Source organism: Spea bombifrons, chromosome 1 (genome assembly GCF_027358695.1).
Source record: "Spea bombifrons isolate aSpeBom1 chromosome 1, aSpeBom1.2.pri, whole genome shotgun sequence".
In the NCBI taxonomy this organism is placed as follows: Eukaryota; Metazoa; Chordata; class Amphibia; order Anura; family Pelobatidae; genus Spea; species Spea bombifrons.
The window spans coordinates 14,732,700-14,756,442 of record NC_071087.1 but is presented as its reverse complement, the minus strand read 5'-3'; the positions used below and the strand labels follow the sequence as shown (position 1 = coordinate 14,756,442).

At 38.3% G+C, this 23,743-nt stretch overlaps 1 protein-coding gene across 2 annotated transcripts in view; it reads left to right on the top strand.

Annotated features, from left to right (window-relative positions):
• SLC2A9 (solute carrier family 2 member 9) overlaps positions 1-23,743 on the top strand; it is a 64,421-nt gene that overhangs the window by 133 nt on the left and 40,545 nt on the right. Inside the window, exons 1-4 of one of the 2 annotated variants that reach the window (XM_053458275.1) lie at positions 3,184-3,416; positions 11,212-11,283; positions 11,972-12,070; positions 23,130-23,290. In XM_053458275.1, coding sequence (XP_053314250.1) covers positions 3,357-3,416; positions 11,212-11,283; positions 11,972-12,070; positions 23,130-23,290 — 392 coding nt within the window. In that variant the 5' untranslated portion in view covers positions 3,184-3,356. Of the gene's footprint in view, positions 1-3,183; positions 3,417-11,211; positions 11,284-11,971; positions 12,071-23,129; positions 23,291-23,743 lie in introns of those variants that run through there. The other variant, XM_053458276.1, reaches the window with a different exon arrangement.

Below are 23,743 nucleotides of genomic sequence, written 5' to 3'. Positions count from 1 at the left end.
TTGTTTTTTTATGCTTCTTGGGTATAGGGAGAACTTTATAGCCTCTAATAATTCAAAATACATACATTATGTGATATGTAAAATTACCCTGCTAATTAGAGGAGAGAATAGGTAAGTTATTTTACCTGTATATATGTATATATATAATTTGTTTTTATGCCACCCTTATCTTTCATACGTATCTATTTACTTAATTCAACAGGACAATCACTTAATGAGTTCATTAAAGATTAGCATGTCTTGTAGGACATATACATGTGTTTGGGGCCATTGGGTCAGATTAGAATGAGACTTCCGATATTTACACACAGGGCCCTCTGGCGTTAGGCCACTTCCGCTTATGCCGCATGTTTTTTTGACATTTTAATTAAGTTGACATAGTCCTGTTAAGCTGAATCAGGTTGGCAGCCTCTTGTTGTGGGGCAAATACTACCAGCATCAAGACTGTATTCTAAGCACAAGATGAGAGCACACGGGCAATGCATCCCAGTTTAAAATATTGTTAAGATCTGGCAGCTGAAAAATGTCCATTATCCCTGCCTTTTGATAAACTTGGAATAGTGTGTTTAGGAAAGAAAAAAAAAACAGCCAGCTAGATAACGTTTCTTCAAATGTCAGGAGGGTAAACAGCAATTAAACCCTTACCCTTTGCCACCTATCCCCTAATACCCACTCCTTCTACAAACGCTTCAAGCTCATGGCATCTGTGAAATTGATGCTTCCTGGCTCAGATCATACCTCTCTGGTCTTATCTTTTAGTCTCCTTCCCCAGAACTTGTTCTTCTCTCCTACTGTCAGTGTTCCTCAGATATTTTACCTCTGCTCTTCTTTTGGACAACTGTTATCTTCCTCTGGCTTCCAAAACAAACTATACACAGACAACACTTTAATCTGCATTTCCTCTCCTTACCTTCTACCCTCTCTTCTAACCTGCCAGGCACGTCATTGGTCATCAAAGGGTTAAAGACACTACAAGGTCCCAGGTGGAACCTTTTAAGTGCTTTATTATGCATTAATTTAAACCTGCAAAAAAAAAAGTAGACTTCTCCTGCTTGGTCCAGCATTTTATTATTGTCTGGACACACCTCCTGCACAGCAAATGGCTCAGAAAAGGGGTAAATGCATACAGAAGGGGCACACTACAAAAATGAAGGGGCCACTCAGCTATCATAAGCATTAAAAGGTAGATGACTTTAGGGACACTTTACGTTTTTTCCAGGACTACTGCACAAAATGAGGCACTGCTTGGTTGCTGCTGTAGAAACTGAAAAGGTTTCTTTAGAGTTTGGAGTGATTTAACATTCGGAAGAAAAAAATCAGTAGACCGTACCATTAACGTTTTGTCTATGTTGAACAGCAACTTTAAAGCTGGACCTCTAGAATTACTCCTGACCATGTTCTGGAGGACTTATGCGTAGCCCAGATCTTGGCTGTAGGAGGTTACAGGAAGTCAAAAGAATGTAGTTTCCTAACGTTTACATCATTTTGCCCAAAAAAAAATGTCCCCAAAATACATATTTGGTACATATGCGGGAAAACGTTCATAATACAAAATATGAATTAATAAACTTGCTTGCAAGTCTGAGTCCAAATGGTGTTGAATATATGGTTTCAGATGATGGTTTGCAGAGGGCTTAGGATATTTCAGGAAGGTTTTTTTATTTCTTGGAAGGGCCTCTCTTCAGATGATGGTTTGCAGGGGGCTGCCTTGCTTAGTACTTAGAATTATTAGACTTGTGCACGGGAAGTAAAATTGATTCAATTTTGTTTTCCTTTTTTAGCTCATTAATTTTTTGACAATGAATTTTGTTTCCAGGCCATTTGGTTCAGACGCAATTTAGTGTAATATCAGAGGTTTCTCATTTATTTGGTTTTGTTGGGGGGGGAGCTCCCTAAATTTGGAGATCTCTTTTTTAACATAACCTATATTTTCTCTTCTTTACTAAATATCTTACATTAAAGCTCCATTTATATTCTTATAGTACCTTATATTTTATCTTTTCTAACAAGTCACCAATGCTTTTTTGTACTAAATAGAAACTCCTTTGTAAAAATGGAATTCTATATTTTTAATGTTTCTACTGTAAAGAACCACTTTTCTCTCCTGAATGTGAAATCAAATCATTTCCTTTCAAAATCCTTTCAATTTTCAAGAGATAACCTAGCATTGCCTGCTTATACTTTCTGTGTTAAAAAAAAAAAATCAGCAGACCAAGTTGAAAGGTTCTTATCTGCCATGAAATCCTATGCCTGTTATATTTACTTTGAAATCATTCTTATTCGCCTTATTTCTAGAGTAAACAAAACCAATTTGATCATGTAGCATATATTGCCAAATGCGTAACATTACTTTTGGTATGGGAACAATTTGTTTATGGCTCCTACTGGGCATCAGCGTGTTATCTACGGGTAGTGGATAGGCATAATCACAGCTTAACTACGAGTAAACCGGATTCCAAATCAATGAAAGAAATAGTAATTTTAGGTACTGGAGTACTCCTGACCACTGGACAGTGACCAACTGTAAGCTCTTGGTTTGATCATAAGATCTATGATTAACACACACTGCATATGCATTTTCATTTAGGGAATATATATATATATATATATATATATATATATATATATATATTTTACGTTATGGAATTTGTTAGTGGCTTTAGGGAAGGGTGTAAATCATATGTTCTGAAAACATCCCCTGCTTATCTGCTCTTATTTCAATGCCAGGAATGTGCTGCTAATATAAAACATTTTTGTCTGTGGGTGGATAAAGTTTGTCCGCTGTCACACTTACAAGAAACGCTTGTGCAAACAAAAATGAATCACACAATCAAAAGGATTTTAAACATGCAGACACACGGCTTTAGCTAAACTTTTCCTAAATTCAAACACGACATACATTCCTAGTGTCCCTGTTTAGGTTAGACAGTCCCTCTGTGGGCCCTAAATCCCTACATCCCTTTTTTCTTCCTCGACGTCTCTCATTTTAACTCAGAGATTTAGAAATGTTCGCTAGGGATGAGCGTATCAGTGTAGAACGGCCCCAAATGTCACATTGCTGTGTATAAAACCAGTAGAAATGCATTATTTTCTAAATACCTAAGTCAGTAACAGGGCTCTGATTATGAATTCACATAAAAAGTCTTTGTAAAGCTCTGATCCGAGCTGCACCTCTAACCACACCTTCTGAAACAAACGTGTCCTTTTACCATTTAAAATGTTGGGAGGCATGTGTGAGCGCACACATTTATACAAAATACAAAACATGGACCGTCAAAGATAAAGCCTGGCTCGCTGTCACACAGTCCTGAGATTTACCGGGATGGTTGATAGATGAGAGGAAAGAAATCTGCAATATGAAGGAAGACGTGTGTTCTGGGAGAGCTGAGGAAGGAGCAGGAGAAGAGTTACTGTGGGTGAGGATGGGGGGGGAGAGAGCTTGGTTTGAAATAACAAAATAATAAAAGAATGGAGAAATAACTGCATAGGTGTGATGAGTAATTGCTAACTAATGAAGGGGTTAAAGAAGTTTACAGCTTAAATAACCTAATCACGTTGCAGCGTTAATTTGTTAAACTTAGTTTTAGCTTGAAGTTTTTTTCACGCAGAGCTGAATTACTTTAAGAGAGCTAGCATCTGTGACAAGGCTGGCGTAACAATATAAATGCTGCTAGAATAAACCTCCACCAGAAGGGATGGAAACTTAAATGGACAGTCTATTGACCCTGATGGTTCCACTAAAGAACAATGCATATTAAATTCCCCCATGATTATTTTAATAAACAATCTTCCAAAAAAGGTGGGGAAAGCACCTGACATAGAAGCTGCAGCCCCTGTGCTACAGCTGACCTCTACCTTGGCAGCCTGACTATTTTTGCCACCGATTGGCTGCTTGAATATGCTCTCTTGTTATAGGCAAGGTGATTTACTGCACATGATTTCACCTAGAGGCATTTAAAATCACAGCTGATTATAAGAAATCACTGGTTAACCCTTTCAGTACTAGGGATTGGGGCCCTGTAATGCTGTAATTCTTTTTTGCTGTAGTAACGCGCAGAGTCTGTTAATGAACAGGAGATAATAAACTAGTGCTCTCAAACTATTGTGCCCAAAAGAGAATAGTCATAAACAATGTATAGTGGCAAGAATCCTCGGACCATGGAGGGAGTGGAAAGCTGCAGCTCTCTAATAGTAAATACATTTATTTAACTTTGAACAAAGCATATGAAAGTACTTAAAATTTACTTTCATCTGCATTGCCTGTTTAGTGCCCGCGGGACATGAGAAGCTAATCACGTTTTTACATTATACTGTAACTAGTATTTGATGGGTTTCATTCGCTTTCTCTGTTGTGATTATTCTTCCTGGAAATGCTTTTGCTACATTAGATGATACATTAAAATAAACTACATTATTACTTGATTCTACGTGGGTTCTTTTTAGATTTCCAGAGTTTAATTATTTAGATGGTAGCTTTGTCATAGTAGGATTTGGTTGACAACCTTAGAAGTAGCCAACACTTCACCTGCGGAACTTTGTATTTACTCAGTTAGTTGTAGTCTATTTTCCCTATTCTATCCTATATGTCAAAGCGAAAAGTAAAAGTAACAAATACTGAATAATAAGTTAAAACTCCCATCCCTCTTTATTAACATATCCAATAAATGTGCTTTAAATACATGTACATTGCACTCAGCACATGCAGGTAACACTATATAATGTAGTGCTAAATCTAGTGCACCCTTGATTCAACAGCTATTTTCACCTTTATTATACATAGTTACATAGTTATATAGGCTGCAAAAAGACATGCGCCCATCAAGTTCAGCCTTTCCTATATCTGTTAATTTGTTGCTGTTGATCCAAAAGAAGGCTCTTTCCAATTTTGCACTAACCAGGCAAAAATTCCTTTTTGACCCCAAAATGGCAGTCAGATTTCTCCTTGGATCAATAAGCCGTTTCCCCATAATTAAAGATTATATCCCCGAATATTATGTTCTTCCAAGTATCCATCCAGTTGCTGTTTAAACGTCTGTACAGACTCTGATAAAACTACCTCTGCAGGCAGAGAATTCCACATCCTTATTGTCCTTACTGTAAAAAACCCTTTCCTCTGGCTTAGACTAAATCTCCTTTCTTCCAGTCTAAATGCATGACCACGTGTCCTATGCATAGTCCTGTTTATGAACAGATTTCCACACAATGGTTTGTATTGGCCCCGAATATATTTATATGATGCTATAATACCACATTGTACTCGACATGTTCATATTGGTGACCTCTTACATGGATCAATATATTCCTAAAGATGGAAATTTCACTTTTATTAGTACATAGCCAGATAACATCCTTCTCTCTTACCAAAAAAGTGTAAGTGTAAGTCCATATGGTCTAAGCATATGTGGAAAAGAACAATTTTATAGCACTCGCTTAGTCGCTTGTAACAGTTGTTATTTCGACACTACAGAATACCACTATGCACAGTGTATGGAGTTGGCATTCTAAGCTTAGTTTGAATCACTAAGCATTAATCACCAGATGGAGATGCTGTATTTGGCCATATACAATTTCTGTCCATGCCCCCCACCACACTTTTTAGATACCAAATAGATACCCCATTCCTGATACCCCATTCATACAGTGCTTATTTTAAACACTAATGAGAATCATGGTCCAAAGTATCTCCAAAAGCTGAAAATAGAAAAAAGATCCCTCAAACAAAACGTGATATAATTTTACAACTAACTACAGTGGCGACTCTAGAAACAATATATAGGGGGGGGCAGACAAGATACCACAGTCAAACTGGGGGGGCATTCATAATTTCCAAAAGTAATGTGCTATGGAATTATACTTTTGTTACTGGGCTAAAATAATACTTGATCATTCAACATGGGAAGCCTGAAGCCACAAATGAGTGCGACTTATCCTTGAAATAAATATTATAACACAATAAATAACTTTTCCACTAAATTATTTCAGGGCCTTGAACATTTTGTCCCCTGAAGTCACTACAACTTCAGGAGGGCATTTTATCTCTGGATAAATATAAATTAAATAATTCCTACTGTAAGTTAAGTGCCAGGAACAGATGACCAAACACACACACACCAACACAGGCTCTGTCACACCAACACCCAGACACACACCAGGACAGGCTCTGTCACACCGACACCCAGACACACACCAGGACAGGCTCTGCCACACAGACACCCAAACACATCAGGACAGGCTCTGCCACACTGACACCCAAACACATCAGGACAGGCTCTGCCACACTGACACCCAAGCACACACCCTAGGACGGGCTCTGCCACACTGACAACTGAACGCACACACCAGGACAGGCTCTGCCACACCAACACCTATACACACACACACCCGAGGACAGGCTCTGCTACACCGATAACCAAAAACACACAAACAGCAGGACACAATCTACGTCACAGACATCTACATCAGGATGGATTTTTCACACTGCATTGTTGTTTATACCCCCTTAGTGTTTTTGCCCCTTGTGTATTGATGCCCCTGCTGCCCATATATATTAATATTAGCCCCAGTTGCCAATAGCAGGTATAGATCAACACATTAACACACAAACCAAGCTTTGCATGTATAGATCAACTGAAATTCACTTGTGATCTCAGCACTGAATGTATATATCAAATAAACAGAATCAGACATACAAATCCTGTATTTGCAGGTATACAATAATAATATATGAAACGTAGCATTGCAGGTATAGATCAAATAAATACATGGAAACAGCATTGCAGGTATTAATAAGACATACAAACACTGTATTTGCAGGTACACATAAATAATGTATGGAAATATATAGATATGGATCTACAGAATAACACAAAAACCCAGCTTTGCAGGTAATCAATTGGAATTCACATAAAAACACGGCATTAAAAGGTATATTTAAAACCCCCAGAATTACCCACACCTCAAAGCCAGCCCTGGCGTCCACACTGCCCACACAGCAATCACACTCCTATCATGCCAGGTCAGCCAGTACATGCTGGTACAGGGTGGCTGTAAGTGATGTGTAGACCCCATACTGCTGGCAGCATCAATACACAAGGGGGGGCAGCTAGCTAGTTTTCAGCATGTACTGGCTGACTTGGCATGATAGGAGTGTGATTGCTAACAGCAATCAAAGTCCCATCATGCCTAGGTTCCAGCACTTACACATCCAACCAGTAAATCCTGGAACCTAGGCATGATGGGACTGTGATTGCTGTTAGCAATCACACTCCTATCATGCAAAGTCAGCCAGTACATGCTGGTACAGGGTGGCTGTGATGTGCAGACCCCATACTGCTGGCAGCATCAATACACAATGGGGGCAGCTAGCCAGGTTTCAGCATGTACTGGCTGACTTGGCATGATAGGAGTGTGATTGCTAACAGCAATCACAGTCCCATCATGCCTAGGTTCCAGCACTTACACACACTCATTCATTCATATACTCATTCAAACACCCTCCCCACCCCCTTACCTGCACTGCAGCTCCTCGATGACTTCGGCAAGACTTCGGCAGGGGGCGCGGCCTTCCTCTGCGTTCTCTGCTAGCTTCCGCTTCCTGTATGCAGCACAGAAGACCCTCCCATAGGTAAGTAGCAGGGCTCGTGGTGCGGCCCGAGTAAGATCGGTTGCCTTGGCTGCCGATCTTACGCGGGCCACACCCTCTCTCTCCTCCACATAAAAAAAAAAAATAATAATAAAAAAAAGACGGGATTTAAAGTCGCATTGCGACTTTATTCCAAATTCGGCAGGGGGGCGGCAGGGGGGCAACAGGGGGGGCAAGGATTAACCTAGGGGGGGCAATTGCCCCCCCTTGCCCCCCTGTAGCGACGCCACTGACTAACTATATGCTTTTCACATAAGCTGGTATTTCCAGTTGACAATCTGGTTTAACTCATCTGATGTAATTATAGCCTCACTCAAGTAGGAATTCACCTTAAAAAACCTCAGGCAGGAAATTTTCAATGGTTGGAGGTCTTGGCCTTAAACTCAGGCAATTTGTGATTACAAACAACATTGTGGATTCATATAAATGGAATATAATATAATTTTAAATAAACAGAATGCAGTTTCAGACTTAATGGAGATGACGGCATAGCCTGGTTTGGCCTCATATTATATATATATATACCTTCCTTTTACTTGGAAGGGTTCCGTTCAAATGAAGGGAGAATGCAATGCAACTTCTAACCAGTCACAGATACAAAGCAAGAGGGGGGGTATTTTATAATCCTCTACCATTGGGCATGGATGGGATTTTATCCTTTTTTGCCAAAGCAGCATTGGACACCCTGCGGGAATTCACAATGCTAATGAGCATAATTGAAAAGCCCTTCATCCGCTTCAACTGGGGCACTAGTGCCATCTGTAGCACTCCATTTGCGCTCAGTCTACGGCAATCGTTGATTGCCTTCTAAACTTTAAAAACGTGTGTGCCATACAGTGAATGGCGGATGTTGTAGCCCCGGGGAGGGTCTAGATATGGCCTCTGATGCCGATCTCGGTGTTGCAGAATGCCTCGACTTCGAGGCATTACAGCAAAACCATTAAAGCAAAGAAAGTGATCGTAGATCTCTTTCTAAGCTTCTTTAATGAAATGACTTGCCAGGCACGTCATTGGTCATTACCTGACCGTTTGTGTCTGACGTGTCTGGGCCGTCATTGGGCCTTAAGGGGTTAAGCTACTGTATTGATTTGATATAGTAGCTTGCTGCATTATTTGTAAGAACTGCATAGGTAAAATACTGCCATTCCAAATACCATGGGGTGTCTAGTTTTAAAAAATGATGAGGGTTACTTGAATTGGCCAGCTTCAATTATGTCCCAAATAGGACATGAGCGCATTATAAAAATGGTTTTGAAATTGCAATATACTACTTTTACTTATTGCCCTATAACTTGCAAAAAAAAAAACATTTCATAACTCAGCACAAACATTAGAATCTATTTAGCAGGTTTTTCTCATTAGCTTTTATTTTTCTACTAGATTAGAAATGATCAAAATAATGGTGGCTAAAACAAGCCCTTGTCTTGAAGAAAAAAAACCAATATATAATTTATGTGCAGACGGTAAATTAGAGAATAAAATTACGGCTAAACACTGCTGAAATGTTAAAACCCCTATTGTCACAAACGGTACCAAAATAAAAAAAATAAAAAAGTACAGTCACAAAGGCGGTAAATATATTTTACCAAAATTACTCTTTCTACTTAATCTGAATGGAATTCCCAAAAATTCATTTGGGATGGTAAACATCCAAGAATAGTTTAAATATCTTGTCCAGGAAATATAATCAAGATGGAATTGAGATCCCAGATGAGGGAGGAATCCATGATGCTGCAATGATGGCACGTTTGGCTAAATGGAAGCACACTTCCAAGAAAATGACTTTTCTTGGAACAATACAGTATACAAATATAAGAATATTAATAGTGGTTGGAGAAAAAATGGCAAGAAGATGACGCTCGTATTATCGTAACAGTTCGATGTAATAGCGTGGCTATTGCTCCATGTGGCTATCGCTGTCCATAACATATTCTGTCCACGTTCTGTTAAATTAGTGTGTATATTGATCCACCGCGAATGTACAATATCTACCATATGTCTCTCTTTCGATACTGTACTTTTTGTATATCTGTACTGTTTTGATACCTCCTATGCATAGATTGATGCAATCTAGTTAAGGGTAAAACAGGCTTCTTTATTATGCATAGCTTCATAACATACAACTGCCATGCTGAGCTGGTTAGCTCCAAACTCCAGTTACTACAACTCACACTGAACTCTCTAGCACCCTCTGCAGGTTGCTTGTATAACATTGCTACATGTACTAACGTACTTTTGTACCATGTTGTACGACAATGTTCGCTTCTACAAAGTGCCTTCTTCTTGAATAAACAGTTAAAAAAAAAAAAAATAGTGGTTAGAAAGCTGGTTGCTTACAAACTATTGGTAATCCATTAGCTCAAAACCTAAGCCATATATGGGACAAAAATAAAAATATGACAACATATGAAACAGCTACTCAAATGCTGTTACATGTTATAGCATTTACTATGGATAATAACTAACAGCTGGCTGGAAAAGTTTTTGCTCTATAAGTCAACTAATCTCTAGAAATACTCTAGTCTCAGATATTATAAATAGATAGTGTTCAGTCTAAAGAAAGTATATGAGAATAAAAACTTCATAAAGAAAAACAGACTTACTAAAAAACAAGATAACCCCGAGCTAGATGTTTTCTCTTGAGGGGACTGGAAAAATAAATTTGGCAAAAGATCATTATAATATAAAGTGAACAAAAGTTAAAATCATATTTGATTACAAAGAGAAAAGGAACTCTCAATTGATATTTAAGAAAGATTAGTTAGTGGTTATTAAGACCACTAAATTGTTTGTTCAATGTATAAATCTCTTAGAGATTAATATCAAATTATTCTACATATATCTGAAACATGACAGGTTAAAAAATATATACTCTGACAGTAACCTCAGTTGCTCAAGATGCAAAAAACAGATGGGCACTTACAAGCTGTATGACAATGGGAATCTGATGACATTAAGCCGCTCTAGCAAAGAGTTTTTGTATGGATATCTATTCTAACTGATCAGAATATCCAACCTGACTCAAAAATGGCTCTATTCCATTTAAGTTTATCTGAATATAAAAGGGGAATTCTATACCTTATTCATGTCTTTTTGGTCGTAAAACTTTTGATTATAAAAAAAAATGGAAATCTAGCAACACCCCGGGTTACACAATCTTATATTGTAGATATCTGAATACTTCTCCCCCTTGGCTGGAAAGAAAGAAAGAAAGAAGATTTTTCTTTCTTTTTTTATTTTATTCCTATCTCGGGTATTTTGTAGAATGTATGGTGTTGAAGTCTACTTTTTGTATGATATAAAGTGTGATATTTTATTTTTTTAAATGCTTTTTTATTGCCTTACCCTTTTGTTAACTTCTCCATTTAATTATATAGATTTTATGCACTTGCAAACTTGTATTAATGAATGTGCAAGTAGTTAATTTAACATGCAGCCCCAAGTATAGTCAGTTCTACTTTCTATGTATTTGTAAAATATGCACCATAATTTTGCTTTTATAATGTTTTACTTGTTCATTATGTAAGTAAATCACCTTGTTTGTCCTATCAATTCTTTAATCAAAACAGGAGAAAGAGAAGTATAGAATGGGAGATTCTGATCATGTGACTTTACAAATTAAAGAAAAAGATGTTAACAAGGTAAGTAAACATAGTAGATACTAATGCAAATTAACAGTTTTTAAGGAACTTTGTTGAATACTTTACAATTATTACTACTAGAAATGCATCTTGTGTTTGAAAGAAGCCAAAGTTACTTTTAGCTTCCTGTTGGAATTGTCAGAAAAGTAGGTGTTTCTACTGAGATAAACCATGTTTTCTGTACTTGTCATAAAAGCTCATCATTTTGCAGATGATTCTGTAGTGAGGTCGCTTGTTTTGACTCAGTTTCAGAGCAGTTTAATGTTAAAGGGTCAGTTGTGAGCACAATGTTTGCTTTACTTTATGTGAAATAAACAATATTTCACTTACAAAGGGCACTCATTTTTTCCCTGCAAGCCATTGCAACTTACTACTGTTCATATGTGGTTAACCAATCATAAGATAGGTACTTTCTAACTAAAAGAAAAATAAACTCCTAACTTTTTTTTAGATGAGCATCGTAAATGAGTCATAACAATAAGCAGTACTGTGGATCTAATATTGGTGCATTTTTCTAAATTGGTAATTATTTTGATACCCATTTGTTATTTTTAAAATTGGAAAAGATAAAGCTCCTGCTAGTTGCTTATGTGAAAATACAACTTCCGAAATCACATTGGATTTTAAGCAGTGAATTCAAAAGCTCTCTGCCATGTTGATAATTGTAGTGAATCGTTTTCCCTTTTAGGATTTTACCTGGCGGCTTGTTATGGCTGCACTTATTGGAGCTCTGGGGTCATCTTTCCTGTATGGTTACAATCTATCTGTAGTGAATGCTCCCGCAAACGTGAGTCTATAATAAAACAACTGAGTTCCGCTCTCAGATATAAATAGAAATTAAATTGTTGTTAAAAAAAATTGTTATAATTCCCCTTTAGGTTGTATTATTATTAGTATTATTGTATGGTTTACTGTCTCCGTAGCCAATAGTGATGTGTCACAGAAAGATGCCATTGATAGGCTGAAATGTATGTGTCCACAGAGAAATAAAAAAAGAGCTGTTATGTAATAAATAAGTACAAGTAAATGTAGTAATTTTATGGTTCTGTTTTCATAAAAAAAATTCTATTTGCTTAACACGCTAGATCACTCAACTAACGTTTTGCCTAGGTGGCACAGCACCTTTTTAATGTCAACAGCTCGGATATTAAATTAATGGAGATTGGTATAAAATGTAGCGTTGAACTCAGCTTAGAACTATAACTCGGACAGAGCTGTATTTAATATTACTAGGCTACTGGGAAAACCTCTGCATCTCCCCAAATATATCAATTCAAATGAAGGCTACCACAACCAGAGCATAATAAAAGATTTTCCTGACACGTGCTTCCAGTAGTTTATGGGTTGAGTTACATTTTCAAAAGGCTTGTTTATAGAGCATTGTGGGCCGACTGAAAGCCAAGGCTGCTTGGGGGAGCAGTCTTTTTGCCCCTGCAGAAATGTTGGCCCTAGTAGCAGTGGCGTCTCCAGCTTTCATATTTAGGGGGGGCACATGGGGGGCCAGGGACCAAAGTAGGGGGGCCAATTATAAAACGGTACATATACACATATATATATATATATATATATATATATATATACACACACACACACACACACGTTAGACGTGCATTTTTAACTACATAATATGCACTTATCTCTTTGAAGTTAGCCCCTGCTGACAATATATATAAATATTAGACCCTGCTACCGATATATAGAAATATTACACCCTGCTTCTGAAATATATTAATATTAACCCCTGCTGGGGATATATGTTGATATTAGCCCCTGCTGCGGATATATACTTATATTATACCCTGCTGCTGATATATATAAATATTTGACCCTGCTACCAGTATATATTAATATTAGCCCCTACTGCCAATATATATTATTAGTCCCTGCAGCCAACATATATAATTAGCCCCTGCAGCCAATATATATTAATATTAACCCCTGCTGCCGATATATATATAAATACTAGACCCTGCTGCCAATATGAATATAAATACTAGACCCTGCTGCCAATAAATATTAATATTAGCTCCTGCTGCCAATATATATTAGCCCCTGCTGCCGATATATATTAATATTAGCCCCTGCTGCTGGTATATATTAATATTGGACCCTGCTGCCCATATATATTAATATTAGACCCTGCTGCCGATATATACATTAATATTAGACCCTGTTGCCAATATATAAATATTAGCCCCTGCTGCCAAAACATATATAAATATTTGCCCCTGCTGCCAATATATTTTATAGTGAAAAAATTGGACCCTATCCAAGCATTTCCTTGGGCCCCGCTCAACGCTTCCTTGCATGCAATCACTCCCTCCGCTACCACAACAAAAAAAAAGAAATATTTCCCACACTGACTGCAGATCAGGGAAAGACCGTGAGAGTCAGTCCTGCACCGTGACATTGAGAGGTCCTCTCCCCTGTAATCATCCCCAGAGTCCCTTTATCCCCTCATTCACTAAACCATACCGCTCTTTTACTTACACCCTGTAGTTCAGGTATAGATCAAATAAACAACACATGGAAACAGCACATGCAACTAAATGAGATATAAAAAAACAACAACTTGTATTTGCAGGTATACATAAATAATGTATGAAAACATAGCATTGCAGTTATAAACCAACAGAACACACAAACCCAGCATTGCAGGTATAGATCAACTGGAAATCACATGTACACTCAGCACTGAAGGTATAGATCAAATAAACAACACATGGAAACAACACTCCAGGTATTGATCAACTGAATAAGACATACAAATCCTATATTTGCAGGTAAACATAAATAATGTATGGAAATATAGCCGATACAGATGAACAGAATGACACAAAACCCAGCTTTGCAGGTATATATCAATTGGAAATTACATATAAACTCTGCATTAAAGGTATAGATAAAACACCCTAAATTACAGGCATAGATCACTGGTCACACACCCCAAAGCCAACCCTGGTGTCCACACTGCCCACATAAAACCCGAACAGCACCCAAATTACATATTGTGTCAACTTTGTCCCCAAACAGCTGAACGTACACCAAGTTTGTCCCATAAACACCTCTCCCTCCTAATCTATCCTATCTACCCCCTCTCCCTCCCAATCTATCCTATCTACCCCCTCTCCCTCCCAATCTATCCTATCTACCCCCTCTCCCTCCCAATCTATCCTATCTACCCCCTCTCCCTCCCTATCTACCACCTCTGCCTCCCTATATACCTACCCTCCCTCCCAATCTATCCTATGTACCCCCTCTCCCTCCCAATCTATCCTATCTACCCCCTCTCCCTCCCTATCTATCCCATCTACCCCCTCTCCCTCCCAATCTATCCCATCTACCCCCTCTCCCTCCCAATCTATCCTATCTATCCCCTCTCCCTCCCAATCTATACCTATCTACCCCTTCTCACTTCCTATCTACCTCTTCTGACTCTCTAACCCCCTCCTAACTTTCTACCCCCCTTTGAAGTTCACTTACCTTGGGCTTGTCCAGCGGTGAGATCGCGAGGTCTCTGTATCCCTGGTTCTGCAGTGTGCGCGGCTTCACTGCCGGGCGCCGGATATGACGACATATACCGGCGCCCGGCTTGAAATGCCGGCACTGCGACCAAGGCAGAAGCCTCGCGGTCGCGGAGAAGAGTGAGAGGCGCCGAACGGTTGCTGAGAACTTAATCCTCAGCGACCGCTCGGCGCCTCTCTTTCTCTCCTCCGGGTCTATTAAAAAAAAAGCCGGCGTTTCAATTGGGGGGGGCACACCGGGGGGCACAGCATGATGTTGGGGGGCCATGGCCCCCTCTGGCTCCCCCTGCCGACGCCACTGCCTAGTAGTCGGGTCAATTTTTATTCTATATCCACTATGTGCAATGTTTTCTTCTTTTTTTCTTCTAAATTATGTAACATAGGTATCTTTTTAATGTTTTTAGTCAAGCACGTACCCTTCTGGGATAGGGTTTGCATTCTATAAGGCTTGGGAAAGAGAGGGAAAAAATCCGCTAAGGTCTGCCATTCCTTTACCTGAGGTTATCTGTGATTTGATTAAAAACCAAAGGTTGTTTGGTAAATTTACACTTAAAGTCACTTAAAGATTTTTTTTTTCTTATGCTCCCATTATAACAGTAACACATATCTTCATGTCATATACCGGCGCTGCGTCTTAAAGGCATGCTGTCCGCATAGCCTTGGTAGGGGAAATGGTCCAGTAACCGGCTCATTGAGGAGCATCCCTTAGGGGTCTGATCAGTCCATCCCCTGCACCTTTCAGCCTAGGCCAAGAATAAGTCACTACATACAGGAGCCGAGGCAAAAACTAAACCAGAGAGTCTTAGAAAGTGTATCGCTTGTGATACATAACCCCCAATGTCTACCTTTTAAGTCCCAAATGTTGGTGTTTTTCCATTAGGTTTACCCCCAGTGCCCATGAGCATCTAATTAGTGTGAACACGTGAAGCAAAAACTAACCATCACCTCGTCTATATATTTTCTACCAGGAGCTCACTATACAGAAAAAAGTATCAAATATAGTATTTCTGATTCATAGGAATGGAGATGATCTAAAATAAAAATAGTGCCTATTTTTCATTTCTGTTTTTATATTCAGAACATTTTTTCCAACAGCTAGTGCTGCTGATTTTATAGGTCACAAAATCACTCCAATGTGTTAATCTTTTTGCTTTTAGAGCACATTAATGCTACAGAACCTGCAACCAGCATCTGTTTTCTGGGAATCCTATAAAGTTACAACTCAATGCTCTCTATCCCCAGAATTGAATTTTTTCATGAAATTTATTTTTTAGTTGGAGAATCAAAACAAATATTGCAGACATTTAATGCAAGACTTTAGACCAATATAATGTGACCCATTATTATCACTAGAATTTAAGAAATGACTATAAAACACGTATACTGAATTGTGTTATCCATACAGTAAAAATGCGGTAGACTTTCAATGTATATGAAAATATACATTGAGCATTATGGGGATTCTAGTCTATTATTTTTTTTTATAATGAACAGTCAGTTTCTCAATGTCTGACAAAGCAATGATTTTAGGGGTAGACCTTCAGCCAAAGAATGGCAACTAGCAATTTTAAAATTATATTGTTGCAGGTTGTCAAGCTCTGTGTATCCCTTTCTTTTTAACCTTGTTTTACTTATTCATAGATCTCCCAGGTGTATAAATTACATTAGGAAAAACAAGCAGACTAGGTGGTTCTTATCTGATATCGTATTCTGTTTCCCTCTGCCTAAACATCTGCATAGCATGTGATTCGGAAAAAAGGTTCTTTCATTTAGAGTGGGATTATCATTCCTCATATAGTGACACTGAGGACTACTGCTATATAATAGATGCCAAATTAGGATATAAAAACTAAAGAAATCACAGAACATTTTCTTCTGTACAAAGGGACTACTTGATAAAAATCAAAAAGAGTTAACAATGACATAAACCAGGGTCTCCAACAGGTAGAATCTGAGCTACCAGTAATATTCTAAGTAGCGCACCTTAATCGTAAGAAACATTTACATAAATACTTAAATAATCTAGCAAGTTTCTGTCCCCTTGAATTTCTTCTTACATGATATGACCAAAAGTATGTGGACATCTGACCATCACCAAAACGACATGCTTTGGTCTCCCTTTGTGGCTATAACAGCCTCCACTATTGTGGGAAGGCTTTCCACAAGATTTGGAGTGAGTCTGTGAGAATTTTTGCCCATTCAACCAACGGAACATTTGTGAGGTCAGCCACTGATGTTGGACAAGAAGGCATTCATCCCAAAGGTGTTCAATGGAATTAAGGTCAGCGCACTGAGCAGGCAACCCGAGTTCCTCCACGCTAAACTCATCTAACCATGCCTTGCTGGACCTTGCTTTGTGCACCGGGGCACAGTTATGCTGCAACAGGAAAATGCCTTCCTCAAATGGGTGCCACAAAGTTGGAAGCATAGCCTTGTCTAAAACTGGAACAAAGGGATCTAGCCCAAATCCTGAAAACCACTCCAGCTGACACTTGGCAATGTCGCAATGTACATAATGATCTTTGGCTTGTGTGCAGCAGCTCTGCTGTGGAATTTAATGAAGCTCCTCACACACAATGCTTGTGCTGATGTTGCTTCTAGAAAGTAATAGAAAGACTGCACACTAAAACTAAGTGTTAAAAAATATTTAGTGTGCTAACGTTTCGGCTGTGCAAGGCCTTCATCAGGGCAAAAAAACAAAATTACAGGCAAATAAAAAGAAAGACATACCTCCCTTTTATGCAGCCTTGGGTGTTGTAAACTGCATCTAGGATCCCCTGGGCCCACATTCACTGGCCAAATGTTGGCACGATAAATCATTTTTTCAACAAATAGTTTCAGTGTGCGTTTACCTTTAATTATTTCTTTTAATTTGAGGTAACTAAACCACCTAACAAAAGTTAATCCATGATGTTGCTTCCGGAGGCAGCTTGTAACTCTGTAGCTTGTGATGCTACAGAGGACAAGTGATTTTTACACGCAACTCGCTTCAGCACTTAGTAGCTCCACCTTGAGTATGCATAGTCTTCAACTTCGTGGCTGAGCTATTGTTACTATTAGATACTTCCACTTCACAATAGTAGTGGACCAGGCAGGTCTAGCAGGGCCGAGAAAATCAAAAACTGATTTGTAGCAAAGGTGGTATCCTATGCCAGTGCCACATTTAAAGTCACTGAGCTCTTCAGTACGACCTATGCTAATGCCTGAGCTAACAGAAGCTGCTTCTTGGTCTAATTGAAAGACCGCCATGCATAGGATTGGTGGTCAGTCCTCTTTGCCAAACATTTATAGAAATAAAGATGGAATCATCACAGTTCATATGTCAGCAGTTCGTTCAACACTTCGACAGGAAAAAATGAAAAACTTCACCCTGACAACAGCAGCCATTTTCCTAGATCCAACATTTAACTGTTCCATACCTTAAATAAACCTTAATGTTTACAGAATCAAGTAAGCAATACTTGTTAAAATACACCTTATTGTGATACCATGGAGAAAATATATTAACATCCTCTTCCCAGGATCCGCATGATTATTCCTCCTCATTACGTTCTCCGACCTATTCTTGCGGCAGGGTCAACTACACAGTTCCATGGCAATGCGGTTATTTTTATGAATAAATTACAGCTGGTGTCATATTTCTGAGAACAGAACATCCCACCCATGGTGATAATGAACAAATAGAATTGTTGGGGGAGAAATATAGATTGTAAAAGTTTGGCATGCAGATGTCCTCTCTAAATATAATGAATCGAGTTATATTTCAATAAAATATAAAATGTCTCTCCGTATGCTTCATCAATTTTCTCCTTATACCTATATTACATTTTGTTCACTGATTAATTAGAAGTGAGTAACAACACTTAACTGTAACAACACTTAAAGTAGTGCTTCTCTACTACCTGTAACAAAATATTAATAAAAAAATATCAGTGGTAACAAATATGTACACATGTAAAAGCATTATTCCCACTTAATGGAGGACCTGAAAAAACCTTTTCAAAATACTATATAATGTACTCTCTGTGCAATGCAAAAAAACGAGGTAACTAAGAAAATTTAAATACAATAATCCCCGTTCCTCCGAGGCCAAGTTGACTTGGGAGGAACGGGGATTTTAGTCCCACTGGCAAAGGGCAGGGCAAGGTACACCTCGGAGCAACTTGGCCTGGGGAGACCAATGGCTTCGGCGCCAGGATTAACATTTTAAAGGTCCGTAAGAGCAATTCTATTGGTTGCCAGAAAGGGCCTGCTCTGACATCAACCAATGAAGGGCAACTCTTTATAATATTAATTATGTTGTTGTCAATTATCATGAGTATACTGGAGGAAATATAGTAAATCGGTTATATATTTGTTAATCATTGTCTGTTGTGTCACTTAGAAAACCTATATTTTATCTTTTTAGATTTGGACTTGAGTTGAGTAGATATCAGGTCTACTAGTTGGTAGTGCTTGGAAATATGACAGCCTAGCTACAGCTAGGACTAGGATTGCCACATACTGTAGGGATGTTTGAATGTAGCTGCATCAAGGTACCAATGACATAAGACTTTGCATCCTCCTTAATGAGAACACACTCATTATAAATGATATTTAAAGTTGGTCTGTGGTGAGGGTGAAGAGGAAAACAAATAGTTCTTGATTTTCCCTGGTTTATGATAAGTACCCTTTTTCAAGGTATCTAGTGTAAAGGAGAATTTTTTGTTATTTGGTATAATACAAAGCGTTTCATTTAGTTAATGGAGTACATATTTCCTGTGTGTCCATAAGTGCGAATCCATAATGTTGTTATGCATGGAGGCCTGGAATGATGGCCAAGAGTGCGATCTGCCCCCCTGGACCTCCCACCCTAGGCCCATGCCTAGTCAGCCCAGGCCGGAATGTGTCGCTGGTTTCTCCTACTTCAGTGTACTACTGCATACAAAAATATTGAGAATGAAAAGAAGCATCTTTTTATTATCTTTAATGTCTTGGATGAATGATAAACTTGTTTTTTTGCTTATCTATTGATATTTAAAGGTCAAAACACAAAGAACAGATTAAAATGTCAACATTTGCCATCTGACATCAGGAGGAAAGATAAAAGTAAGATACCAAATAGAATGTATTAAAAATTAAAATAAGATGGCCAATGCACACATAATACCAGACCTATAGATATCTTTGTTTAAAAATGAGAATCAGAGTGCGAATTTCAGTTAACTATGTTATTCTTTACCCAGTGTTTAGTATATTAGTTGTAAGATGTCATGAAATTGTTTATTTCTAAATATTTCAGCATTTCTGATGTTTCCTCTACAGTGGCGTCGCTACAGGGGGGCAATTGCCCCCCCTAGGTTATTCCTTGCCCCCCTGTTGCCCCCCCCGCTGAATTTGGAGCCACCCAGGACAGTCCTTGACTGCTAACGACGGCATGGTGCCGTCGCTAGCAGTCCCAGTCAGGTGCTAACGACGACACCATGCCGTCACTAGCACTATCTTACCTTGATGGAGGTCTGTGGACCTCCATCACCACCTACCCCGACGATCTGCCCCTCACACTGAAGGGCATCACCGGGGCCACCCGATCTGCCCGGTGACGTCTCGCGCACTGACGCGATGACGTCACCGCGCAACTTTATTAACAACTGACAATTGTCAGTTAAAGAGGTATGGGGGCATGCTGCTTAGATGCCTGTATCTCAGGCATCTAAGCAGCTACATACCCCCAACATATACCGTTGGAAAGGTAATCGCCTCACCTTTCCAACGGTATATAGACTGTAAAAAAAGAATAAAAAATATTAAGTTAAAAAAAATAAAAATTTAAAAAAAATGATTTGGGGTCTCTAAAGGCAGATAAAAAAGATCAAAATTGCCTAGAGACCCCCAAATTAAATTATTTAAACATAAAGTAGTTTAACTTTAAAAAAAAAAAAAGTTTAAGTATTCTAGGTAAATGATCACTGTGGTAGCCAATGTTACCACAGCGATCATATAGCTATAAAAAGTCACATTCCCTTTTTAAAAATGGCCGATACTAATTTTTAATCCTATGATCCCTTTGATCATGGGGTTAAATTTAGCCAACGGTAGAGGGAGGCAATTTTTGAAATCCTGATGAACTGCAAATATTATTAAAATCAGCCATTTAGCCTGTGCCGTACGTGAGTAACCATCTCATCCCTGGAGCGCCTTGCATTTTTACTGCAAGACTTATTTTTGCTGTAAAAGTGATTTTATTTCTCCCTTTACCATCATTTCTTTGGGATTGTAAGGGGAAAGAATGGTGTGTGCTACTGTGAGTAAATGTACGGAAAGAATGGCGTGTGCTTCTGTGAGTGAATGTATTTAAAGTATGGTGTGTGTGTGCTTCTGTGAGTGAATGGAGATATGAAAGGCGTGTGAATGGTCAGTAATTAGGGTTGAAGCCTTGACGTGGCATTACTGCTCACGTAGGAAGTTAAATTATGGCACAAAAAGTACACATTTGCAAAAACGACATCCCTTGGCGCATCAAATGAGGGGCTGCATGTGTTTCTAGTACAAACCTGGAGTGCGCAAGACACAAATGAACATGTCGTTATGGTTAGAAAAAACATATTTTCAAGCCAAAGCGACATATTCCATCATTATTTGTCCACTCAACTTTTGTCCTAGAAATACATGTAGCCCCTCATTTGAAGCTCCAAGGGGTGTAGTTTCTTAAAATGGATGAATTGTCTGAATGAGGGAGAGAATGAGTTAATATGTGGATGATTTGTCTGAATGAGGGAGAGCATGAGTTAATGTGATTGTGTGTATCATAGATGTATAATTGTGGAAAGGCAAAGATGGCACTAGCAGGATGTTTGAGCCTTGGGGAACAAGATGGCACAGTCAGGGTGTATATGGGACAAAGATGGCAAATCGTATGTGTGTTATCTGGGTTCTGGCCAGGTTCTATGTGGGCAGTGTGGTTGGGGTGTGCAACCTGTGATCTATCCCTGTAATTTAGGGGGTTTTAAATATACCTTTAATGCCGTGTTTTTATGTGAATTCCAATTGATCTATACCTGCAAAGCTGGGTTTGCGTGTTATTCTGTAGATCCATATCTGCTATGCTATGTTTCCATACATTATTTATGTATACCTGCAAATACAGGGTTTGTATGTCTTGTTCAGTTGATTAATACCTGCATTGCTGTTTCCATGTATTGATTTATACCTGCGATGCTACGTTTCATATATTATTATTGTATACCTGCACATACAGGATTTGTATGTCTGATTCTGTTTATTTGATATATACCTTCAGTGCTGAGATCACAAGTGAATTTCAATTGATCTATACATGCAAAGCTGGGTTTGTGTGTTAATGTGTTGATCTATACCTGCTATTGGCAGCAGGGTCTAATATTTATATATATATTTATATATCGGCAGCAGGGACTAATATTAGGCCCTGAAATCAATTAGTTAAGGTATTGTGTTGTTTAAAGGATTTCAAGGATTAGTCGTACTAAATTGTGGCTTCAGGCTTCCCATGTTGAATGATCAAGTATTGTATTGTCCAATAACAAAAGTATCATTCCATAGCACATTACTTTTGGTTATATACTCTGTATATATATTATATACAGAGCTTGATATAAAGGTGTATCATTTTTTATAAATTAATTTTCCCTAAAAATATTTTCCCTTAAATATTTACATATAAACTATCCACTGATAACGTCCGCCAATAACAAAACAAGAAAAATAACAATCATATAAATTAAATGAGTTTGAAATACAATCTGTTGATCGAATTTGGTGAATAATTCATCCTAATTAATATTTTTTGTGGTTCATACTGCTGGTCTCTGATTTTGCTTAATTGTGTTTTTTTTTTTACAATTACTCTGTACATTAATTTCTTTTAGAAAGGCATGGATGCTCTGTAAAGTAGTTGGAGAAATGTTTGTATTCTGTTCTAAAACGGCTGTTTTGGGAGTCATGTTGATGCACCAAGTTGAAATGAAAAATGAAACGAGAACTTTACTTGACAACCCATTCATTGAACTGTCAGTTGTTTTCGAAGCAAAATGGATCCTGGTACCTCTGTGGACTAGGACGAATGTGCTAGAATTATAATGTAACTTGTCGATGGAATATCAAACACAGCCAATGCAATAACTAGAAGCATTTTAGTGATTTTCACATAACATTGCTCTTGAACTTTAAGCACATTCTGTATATATCAATTTGAACTAAATTTAATTAAATGTAACTAATGTATTTGTTTTTGCATATATATTAAGATTCATAGTTTTCACTGTGATACAAATATGTTTTTCTTTTTTTTCTGTTTATTTTTAGTATATCAGAGAACTGTATAACCAGAGCTGGTCGACCAGATACGGCAACACAATAAGCAGCAATACCATATCTATATTATGGTCGGTCACCGTGTCAATCTTTGCAGTTGGTGGCCTTGTTGGAGCACTCATTGTGATACCAATGGTAAACCTACTGGGAAGGTATGGTATCTCTTAGCATAATATGATTCAAATAATCACGAGAATGCATCCTCACACTTATGTTGTTACATTTGTCTGCACAGGATAACTATTGAGATTTGTGTTGGATCTGAAGGTTTTTGACATTTGGTATTAAAACCTTTGTGATGTAAAGCTTCCAGTGGTTCCGCAGTATCATTCGGTGTAGAGGGGTGTATAATATACCAGTTTGAGATGGGCACCATGCAGCTGTACCAACCATAGCCCTTTGATGGCTGCCCTGGTAACTATGAAACATAGAATTAGATGGCAGATTAAAAACATACGGCCCATCTAGACTGCCCATTTTTCCTAATGTAAAACTCTTAATCTGATGTAAGACTCTTAATCAGTCCTTGGTCTTGTCTTCAGGATAGCTGCATGCATCTTTAAAATGTCTTACTGTATTAGCCTCTACCACTAAGGCTATTCCAT